The following is a 10,844-nucleotide window of genomic DNA, read 5'->3' on the forward strand; positions in this document are numbered from 1 at the left end:
GGTCCAACGACAAACGATCTCGTCAACCTCGGCAAACGATCTCGGCCCGACGTCGGCTCGACGTCGGCTGGACTTTGGCTGGACGTCGGAACATGCGGGCATATCCGACGTCCAGCCGATGTCGGGCCGAGGTTGGACCGACGTTTGGCCGACGTCGGGCCGAGCCTCGGCCCGACGTCGGGCCGACGTCGTCATGTTTACTGGGTACTTAAGATTGTAAGCCTGGATTGTTCAACCAGAGGCCTGTTTCACTAAAAACTTGTAATTACAAGTTTTATTTGTTAGTGAAACAGGCCTCAGTTGGTATGTCATGGGCGGGCAGGCTCTCATTGAAAGTCATGATGCTTTTCTAGATGATTACCTATTAGAGTGTATCGATAACCGAAATTTGCAAGGAAACTGGCATATTATTTGGCGCAAGGACATAAAGATAATATCTGGGCGCAACATTTTCCTCAAAACTCAAAATTGACTGACCCGGAACGGTTTTTGTAAACCCCATTCCAACTGCTGCGGACGTAGGATGAAGCTTTAGTTCTCCCCTTTTGACGCTAGATGGCAGTGATTCCAGACTGTCTCTAACTTAATTTCAGACATTTGTAAACGTAAAAAAGCCATTCGGATTAAATTATGCACATTTTTTTACATCATTGGTGTTGGTATATTGCTGTTTTTTCCATTGCAAGTGTTTTTCCATTGCAAACGCATAGCTTTCCACACATTATCACACATAACACAATACACATTACCTATGCATTAGCGCCCTGAGCTCTTAAACACGAACAAGTAAATAGCAGATTAGGCAACTATTAGCAACTGAGCTCCTGCCGCATCGTACTTTAAGGACTACATATAGCCGGTACAATTGTGTTACCAGCGACCAAATGTCAAAGTGGACACTGGTCAGGTGCTCGGTAACTGGTGACTGGTGAGCCAGTTTGCTTTCTGTCCTATATTACGACTAATTCACCATCATCCTTGCTTGCACTTCTCCGTGTTCCGGATTAACGGTCCGCCTAGCAGACAACCGATGAAAGTCAGCTTCGGAGTGACCATTTCAACAAATGTATGCTCTAGTCTGTCCCGTTGTGACTTGCCGTCAAAACAGTATGTCCCGGCGCTGAAATGCCGTCCCAGCGGTACAGCGGACTAGTCGTCAGTGGTTGATTGAACCGATTGAGCCTTGGTTGATTGAACCTTACATTGCCCTCTCCCTCTCGTGTTTTATCATCCCAGCATAGCCTGACTCAGAGCATTGCAGCCATTATGGTGTCTTTTGACTGAGACGCTGCGGCACACAGCCGGTGCCCGATGGTCGACTTTATTCTGATATTACCCTCTCCCCGCTAATTCATTTATTCATCATACCACGGCCCTAAAATGTTCTCGAATAGACTAACCCATAGGCTCTAACCGTAACCAAGCATAACGAACAAACCCACTTAGCAGTCTCCGAACGTCTGCTGTTAAAATTAGTAGCCACTAGCCAGTAGGTGAAACCGAAACCGACGAGTGGCCACGTCAAGCGGTCCCTCAGTGCCCCAAAGGTGGTCACTTTCGGGGTAGAACTTGTCACAACTCAGCCTATCCTACCGGACTGCCGTGGGCTCCTCTCTTACCGCGCGGCGAACACGGTGAATATCGTGCGCTGGTAGTATTACATACAGCTCGCATCCCAAATAAAAAGTTACTGCCGGCGAAGGCCCAACCATTCACCGTACTATGGTGCAGGTCCGGTGACTTTCCCGCCGCCCGTGTCACCGCGACCAACGGCGGCGACAGTGCCGTCACCGGTCCCCTCGAGATCCGGCGATGCCGTCTGTATTTGTTTGTTTGTTTGTTTTGTTGGGTTAGGCTCTTTCGGTCCGACAAGACCATTTCAGAGCCGGAAGGATGATAGGAATTAGGGGGTGACATTGGTCTGGGCAGGCACCCTAGTGAGTCGCCGGGGCTGAGCCCGTCCAGAGGACAGGCCACCCATCCCCAAAGTACTCACTGCACCCGGCTACGGGGTGCGCTCCCTCGGGAGCCGCGGTGCCGCTCCAAGGGAGCAGCCCGCATGAGATAAGTTGCCTGTCCAGGCCGGAGGGGGTTTCGGCGTGGAGGAGAAGGATTTCAGTATCCTGAGGATGGAAGCACGGAACGGGTGCCGTCTGTACCGGAACAGCGCACTATCTGTACCCGAGCAGGTGCGTCTATGTAGGTGGAATAGGCATACTACCAAACTGAACTGCCGCATGCGAGAGACGGCTACAGTCAACCAGGACTCGTGAGTCTGCGGTGTTTTAATACAGGATCACATGCAAGAGCCCGGTCACCGGCACAGATTGACTGTCAACCAGTCCGTGATATGACCCCTGCTGTAGCTAGCTCACGTTCGGGCCCTGCTCGGCGCACTTGCCGAGGCCAATGACGAGACCGACTTTTACGTCGGTCCTTCTCCGCCGTGCCAACCGAGTTAATAAAATACATTTCACCATTGCTTTCATACATAATCCAGAATCCTATTATTTGACTCATGTGCCGTACACACTTTGCCTCTGTTGCTGCTCAGCCGTTTCAAGCGTCACAGGCACTAAATGAAGAGCTCTTTGCTAACTGACGGTGAACTGGGCTGGTGCGCGATAGGCACTGGTGTACGCAATGCACTTTAGTTTTTAGGGTATTTCTATTACTTTGCTCAAAAGCAATGGCCATTTGTGACCCAGACAAACATACAGTGATCATAGAACAGGAGACATGAGAACAGCACGAAAACATAGCGTAGGAGAAAAGTGCATAGATGCGTTTTGATACTGTTAATGATAATGATACAGATATGGGCATTCAAAGTCCATTCAAGCCTTCCAACGCATGTAACGCTCTCCTATACACACCAAGGTATAAGATAGGTTTCGATCTGCCCCAGACAGAACAGGGCCTAGGCCGAGAGCCGAGAGCAAAACTAGGGCAAAATAGGCACATGTGTAGCTAAAACTCCACACTCCCTGTGTGTTTTGTTATTTTATACTATGAAGTATGTCAAAGGAACCTCTAACTGTCATTTGAAGTTGTTAAACTAGACGTCTGAAACAAATTATTATGGGCAATTAAGGAAAACAATCGCTATTGAGTGAGTAAGATCAGCATCAGACACCACAAGTAGCTATATATCACGGAGTGATCACCCTAAAAAGATAGAGAGACTTCCGTCGAGATTACTTCAGTACCATAACTCGTTTTTCCCAAAAACCATAAGAGAGTGGAACCAACTTTTGCCCAGCATGATGGAAGCCGAATCTGTGGAAGATTTTCGGAAAAACGTTCAAACACATGTAAATTCGGCGTAAACGTGATTGTAATTGAAATTGCTCATGAGTAATGCAGAATGAATCAATCTAAAATCAGTAGTAATGTGAGTAGGTATGTACTTGTGTGTATGTACTTGTGTGTATGTGCGATACTGATGTGTGCATGATGTGTGAACCAGATTTAACATCACCAGGGCCAACCGGCATTCGTGATTGTTGTAATACATGATACATGATACACAAACTGTGTTAAAACGCCATGCCGACGCTAGCGCCACCTACAATTCTAGATGTCGCTAGTAGGTTATCCCATAGGAGCCCGTGTTACGGCGAGATGGTCTCAAAGAAGTGGGCGCGGACCAGAGAATACTGACCGCAGGACACCGATTTTGTGTTTTTCTTACTTACAAATATATAGCGCCACTTTATCTGACAGTTTCCTCTCAATCTGGAATAAAAACCCTCAAATCGATACACTCTATAATACCTATGATGTAAACGTAAGGTGCGTACTAACTACGTGCTTTGTATATGGCACATGTAATTTGTTTGTGATTTGTTTTGCCGTGGAACCTTCCTTCATGCATGTTTGATTTTTTTTTTGAATAATAAACGAATAGATTTAGATAAAATTTGGCATTGCAGATTGATGCGTTCCGAGATTCATGCGTGATTCTGATTCAGTGCCTCCTGCGAAACGGAACGAGCTGCGGAACAGGCTTGAGCGGCGGGTTCCTAAATTTGACCATTATCGACCAAGGAACAGTCAAATTATTGCCATGGAGACAAACTTAACGCCTCTTCATTTTGCACGTGGCATTTGCAGTGAGGGGTCACCGACATGCATCGAGAGTAGCTCGATAGTTGGTAGAAAGGATGCAACCACCCTACAAAAGTTACACTTTACATACAGCAAGTCGATCTGTCCGGCTGCGGCGGCTGAGCCTCTCAAAGGCACTACTTCGCCAGAAACCCTTTTTTTGTGAAGGTTTATGTTTATTCATCATGTTCACAACATCACAACACTATACCACAGACTTCCATGTCGTCCTGCCCGCCCCGCATCGCCCCGCGGGATACAGACTCGGTCTCGCTGGGGCGATGCCCCAGGCCGCCGGCCGGGCCCGCGACCCGTCACCCTGATAGGGTGGCGAGCCGCGCGCCCGGCCGGCCGGCCGACCCTTTATAGGGCCGGCCTCCGGTTAGCCGGGTTGGGTTAGGGGCGGGCAGAGCGCGCGAGCTGCACATTTGCACATGTGCGATAGTTGCACGTACGATGCAAAAAACGCCGTAACATAACACAACGCCGACGATCAAACATAAACGTTCACATGTCATTTTAGGTACCTACCCCTGGTAATATTCTCATCAATCGGAAAATGAGCCGTGTTTGATTAACACATCCCACTCTTGATGGAATTCAGCCAGTTTGTCTTTTCTAGATGCAATGAGCCGATCTATATGGTACTGCTTCATAAGACGTGCCTTAAATTCCCTGATTGTCAATTCGCTATCGCCTTTCAATTTTTTAGCTATAATGAATTCTTTCCCTAAAAGTGTCACATAATTTACCAATCGAGGTGCATCAACACAACCAAAAATGATGTGCTCTGCGCATACCCTGAAACGATCGCCTGACGCTCCTCGTAGCAAGTTGGCAATATCTTGCCACATTGCTTGCACGTTTGCACAATCCACTAGAAAGTGATTTATACTATCTTGATGGGCGCATGATACGCAAAGTGGAGAGTCAATCAATTTTCTAGTATGCAAAAATTTTCTTGTTGGTATGTATCTGTGAATAATACGATACTGCAATGTTTGAAGTTTTGTCGAACTGCAGCACTTATAAGGCAGCAATTGAATCTGTGACCATTTGTCATCAGAGAAACGAAAGTTTTCTTCCGCCCATTTAGTCTGGCATCTTGGTTTGGTTGCTTTTGGGAGAAGTGCCTGATACATTGTCCTGCACAACGCAGTTTTCAACTGTGCTGTGCTATCATCTGGCATTCGTATCTCGGGGACCGAGCCACTGTTATCCGGCGCCAGGGTGGAACTGGCGTGCTGCCTCATGACGACTTTCCATTGGCGTGGGATGGCATGAGCCAAACTTTGATATTTATATAAGGCAATCCGAGTTCCTGGGTGTTTAGCTTCAAGCTGTGAGTGGGTTATGAGCGCCCCTTGCGAGACTAGATCGCCGACACATTTTATTTCTCGCTCATAAAGTTCTGCGAAAAATATTGATTTCCTATCTATCTTAATATGTTTATTGCGCCACAACCTCTGCTTGTACACCGCTTGTGGGGTGTTGCACTCGTCTTTTGCCTGCACAGTCTCGTACTCTCTGAGCGCAGAAATGTAAAAAGGCGGGATTCCTAAGGCCGACAGATCCTTGGTGTCAAAGTCAGTGCACAGCAGATCTTCCAATTTGAGTTTTCCTATTGTGTTTTGCAACAGAAGTCTCCATGGTGAATGAGTACTAGTTAGCATTCTACGACACCAAGTTAGTCTCAGCGCAGAAATATGGCTCTTAAAATCCAGCGCATTCATACCGCCTTCAGCGATTGTCTGGCATAATACACTTCTCTTTACTTTTGGTGGCCGGTTTCTCCAAAGAAAAGCAGAGAGTTCCCTATCGATGTCTCGGCAAACTTCTTCGGGGATGTAATACGCTGACGCGAGGTATGTGAATTGACTGGCCATTAGCATTCTCACTAACGTTATTCTGCCTTTGAGACTAAGGTCCCTCACCTTCCACATATTCATTATGTTCCTCATTTTTCGAACTTTCGGGTAAACGTTATCTTCTAAACAATGCTCTACTGGCGAGAATATAACACCCAGCGATTTAAATTGTTTTGTACATGTTTTCCCGCATATTGGCTCATGACTCGTCCTGTTTAGACCAAGCCAAACAAAGTCCGTTTTTGACATGTTGAGCCGAAGACCAGATACCTTGCCAAACTCATCCAACAAACCTAGTGTTTTCCCCCGCGGACTGCTCATCTCTAACGAAGATAGTCGTATCGTCCGCGTACTGAGATATTTTCAACTCCATCCCATTAACTGAAATTCCAGCTATTTCGTCGTAATTGCGTAACTTGCATGCAAATGTTTCCGCTGCAAGGACAAACAAAAGCCCGGATATTGGGCATCCCTGTCTGACGGCTCGGGATGGTTGAATCCATTCAGACGATATGCCGTTATTTAATATTGCCAATTCAGTCTTTTCATATAATATGCGAATCCATCGGACAAACGATGATCCGAAATTGAACGCTTTTAGTGCCCTGAACAAAAAGTCGTGCTCGACTGAGTCGAACGCTGCAGCGTAATCAAGGTTCATCAAAATACCCGGCAGTGCTTTTTCTTTACAATAAAACATGACATCAGATGTTAATCTGAGATTGTCTGCTATGTTTCTACCACTCAGAAAACCCGTCTGCTCGGGAGCTATCAGTTTATCAATTACATTAGACATTCTTCTAGCCAACACTTTTGCTACGATTTTGTACAAAACGTCTAAAAGGACGATGGGCCTCTTATTGCTGAGCATTCTTTGATCACCTCTTTTAGGCAACAAAACTATATAGCCTCTTCTCTGCGTAATGAAAAACTCTCCCCTTTCGAAGGCAAAATTAGCGTAACTAACAATCAGCGAGCCCAAAACGTCCCAGAAGGCAATAAAGAATTCCTTCGTAAATCCTGATGGACCTGGTACCTTGTCATTCGCCATAGATTTTAATGCTGCAAGGCATTCGTCATTAGTAATTGGGCCCTCACAGCTGTCTCTTTCACTGTTTGTTAGCTGTGGGATGTGTAAATCAGCAAAAAAGTGTTCCAGCTTCGTTGCAGACGCATTATCCCTCGTTGTTGCGTATACTTTTTTAAAATGGTTCGTGCAAGCCTGGAGGATGGCAGCGTTCCCTGTTACCTCATTTCCATCGTCATCTTTCAGCTTTCGAATTGTACCGTCATCCTTCCCTCTCGACTGCAGATTTAGGAAGTATCCTGTGGGCTTCTCTCCCTTTTCGGTCCATTTTGCTCTACTGAAAAGCATCGCTTTCCTAGCCTTTTGTTCCTGTATTTCCTCCCACTTATTTTATAGTCATTATATTCCGCTCTTACGTCCGTTCCTTGCTGTATTTGTATAATGCAGCGTACTAGTTTAGACAACAAACTTTTTTCCTCTTTGTTGCGCTCCATGGCAAGGTATTTGGAAGTAGAAATAGTCACCGCACGTATACTTCCCATCAGTACTTCTACTAATAAGCCGGGATCCTCGATGTCATAAATTCCGGTCCTAGCTCTTGCCTGTTCAATTTCCCACATAACCTTTTCTCTAAATTCTTCGTTTTCTAGCAGGGAATTATTAAATTTCCAAACTCCCGGTCCGCGTTTATCCTCGCAAATCTTCAGACTCAATCTAATCATTTTATGGTCTGATCGGAAAGCTGGTCTCACTTGTACTCCTGATATACCCTGCGTTGCTACAAGTGATTCGCTTATGAAAATGAAGTCGATGCGCGACTGTTGTAAAGCTGCGGAGGTGCCGCGCTCCCATGTAAAGCCATTCGTGCTCGGGTGCAAATGCCTCCAGGCATCTACGAGGTCAAACTTATCAAGAATTTCGGCTAAACGTGCGCTCGTAACGGTACGTACGAATCTCGCGGAAGTATCTAGTTTTGACAAATGCGTGTTAAAATCTCCACAGATAATTAGATCGTTTGAGTCGTTTAAGCGTAGTAGCAGTTGTTCCAATTTGTTCAAATAAGCCAATTGCTGCGCTTGTTGGCTGCTGGTGGGCGCATAGACTGCAGCGACGTAAATGAGTCTGCTAAGACAGTTTAGCTCTGCAATGATGAGCCGACCATCATCCTCCAAAATCGTTGACTTCACTTTACTCTGCATTTGGGTTGGGAGCAGCAGTGCTACACCTCCTTGGTTTGTTGATGCTCCATGACTAAACAAAATTTTTGATCCCCATTCAGCACTCCAGAAACGCTCATCATCTTTTTGGAGTACGTCTCTTGTAGAGCTACAATGTGCCCGGGATACGTGGTATGTAAATGTCTAAATAAGGCACGTCTTTTGACCATGTTCCTTATACCCCTCACATTTGCTGTGATAATATTTAATGTTTCAGAACTAGAGGTGGCAAAATGTGGACCCGAGGACCCGGTCCAAAGAACCAGTCTGGACCCATATGGTCCAGACCGGTTCCTGGAACTTTTCTGACGGGTCCAACCGGGTCCTACCATTAACTATACATCTTGCACACTGCACATTACCGCAAAATATGAAGTGAATGGTTCTTTGCACACAGTATCTCATGAGTATTCCCAGTGGGAAATATGCTGTTTTACATGATGCAACTAATGATACCTACAAGTAGTTTGTATTAATTGACTTTTGGGGAACGGGTCCAACTGGTTCCGATTCCAACTAAGACCGGGTCCGACTGGTTCCAGAAATGTCCAGCCGGGTCTGGTTCGAGTCTGGTTCCCAAAATTTTCATCTTTTGCCACCTCTATTCAGAACCCATTGCGGCTCATAAATATAACGTGATATGTCCCTCCCTCGGATACAAATGATAGTGCTATAACAAATGAACAGGTAGCGAGAATTACAACCATCCTGAGTTTCACGAAGATCGTATTTTGGTATGAACACATTAAATGCCAAACAAATATACGCACATACAGAACAAAATGAGGGCACTTCGTGCATCCCACCATGCGCGTAGCGTTGGCAAAGCGCCACTTCACCACCGGCTCCCGCCCTCCCCCCATCCCCACCAGCCCAGCCCCAACAGACAGGTCCGACAGACAGTCCGCGCTCCAGACAACGATGGGCCGAAACAGGGGCGCGTCCAGTTTGCGGGTCAGGTAGGTCATGGTCCTTAGCTGCGAGCGGTTTCGATCAACTGTGGAATCTCAGACACGTCGTTCACAACGCATTTTAGTGCCACCTCTGTTAAGCCTGCAATAAACCGCGCCCGCGTTTGTGAATACAGTATTCACGCTCCCTTTTTTCTTCTCAGCCAACAGTGCCTGGAAAATTTTCATCCTGTTCACAGTGAGGTATTCACTGATGAACAGCTGCTTATGCTCATCCGCTGCGCGACCAGGAGGTCGCCTGAGCGAGATGCGTTCATAGTACAGCCTGTCTCTCACAGAGCCCCAGCCACAGCGCTCGAACTTACAGAGGATTTTGCCGTTGCCGATCCGCCGTGCCGTGGCCACGTCGTCTCTGCTCACCGGCACAGAGGGGAGATGGCGTCTCAGGACGCCGACGACGGTGTCGACGACGTCCTCCCCGCGCCGAACGTCGCCGCCCTCCCTTGACTGCTGCTGCGGAGCTGCGGGAATCGCCGATCCTGAGAAGATGAGGTAGCTCAGCTTTCCTTCAGCTTCCAGGTTCTCAGCGACCTTTTCCACCTTCCGCAGGCGTTCCTCTCGGTTGTCGTCGCTGCCGCCGAGTGCGTCGAGCTGCTGATCACGATTCTCAACGTGACTCTCGAGATCTGCAACTCGACTTTTCAGAGCCGAAACTTCTGTTTCCAGTGCCTTAGTTCTAGTTTCAAACATGGCGGCCATTTCTTCATAGAAGCTAGTCATCTCGGCTTTGATGAGATCTCTTAATGCACCGACTGTCATACTAGTCACCTTGTCAGAGTCGTCGGGTCGAAGTTGTCCCGACGCCTTCCTCTTCTTTGATCCTTCCTCCGCCCGCTCGTTAGCTGCGTTAAAGTGGTCAGCTATTGAGCGGACAGAGCCGGCGTTCGACCGTTGCACGGTCTTGCCGAATACCAGATTAGCGCGAATTTAATCAAAAACCCGACTTTCGATAAACTGTTATTTATACCTATCAGTGGGTAGGAAATTGTCTGAAGTTATCGGATAGAACCTTATTTTTAAGCCACTTTACCATTTGAGGACTTATATCCCTGCCGAAAGTAGACCCACGCTCCGGTTCCTAAAATCGGGCTATGGTACTGGTAAATATGTCCAGTTTTCAACGTAAATTTTACGGAAGTTTCGAGAAGATATACGAGAAAATAGCATATCACCGAATAGCACAATTCATGATGAAGCTGTTTCTGCTATCATGGTAGCTTTTCAATGAATGGTTTTTGAGTTTAATGAGTTAGAACAAGAGCCCTGCATGTGTATCGTTCTCACGATAGTATTTAATAAAGAAGTTGAAAAATGTCAAAATGGATAAAAATGGATATGACGAATAGGGCATGGCTGAACTCTCCACAACCTTTCTGAACATAAGCGAGCAAGTTTCAGCTGCCAGTTTTTGCCTATTTGCCGTCAACTCAGCTTTGAACATGTCTAGTCGGCCGCCCTATGTGACCTGACCAAGGTCGGGGGCGGCGCGGCCGGACAGGCTCCAGCCTAATAAACTATCTCAAGCACACGAAATCGTGATTTCATGCACTCCTTGCAAGGTCCGATGCTTCAATTATGCATTGTTGGTCTTACGTGACGTCATGTATGACGTCACTAGGGTAATAAGAGTTTTTCGTCAATAACTCCCGAT

General features: G+C 46.8%; 1 protein-coding gene across 1 annotated transcript in view; it reads right to left on the reverse strand.

Moving 5' to 3' along the window:
- LOC122379968 overlaps positions 1-9,913 on the reverse strand; it is a 33,773-nt gene extending 23,860 nt beyond the window's left edge. The window contains exon 1 of the mRNA XM_043362672.1: positions 9,499-9,913. Coding sequence (XP_043218607.1) covers positions 9,499-9,913 — 415 coding nt within the window. The remainder of the gene's footprint in view (positions 1-9,498) is intronic.
- Positions 9,914-10,844: the final 931 nt, after the last annotated feature.

This window comes from Amphibalanus amphitrite, unplaced genomic scaffold (genome assembly GCF_019059575.1).
Source record: "Amphibalanus amphitrite isolate SeventyFive unplaced genomic scaffold, NRLGWU_Aamphi_draft 000088F_arrow, whole genome shotgun sequence".
NCBI classification, from domain to species: Eukaryota; Metazoa; Arthropoda; class Thecostraca; order Balanomorpha; family Balanidae; genus Amphibalanus; species Amphibalanus amphitrite.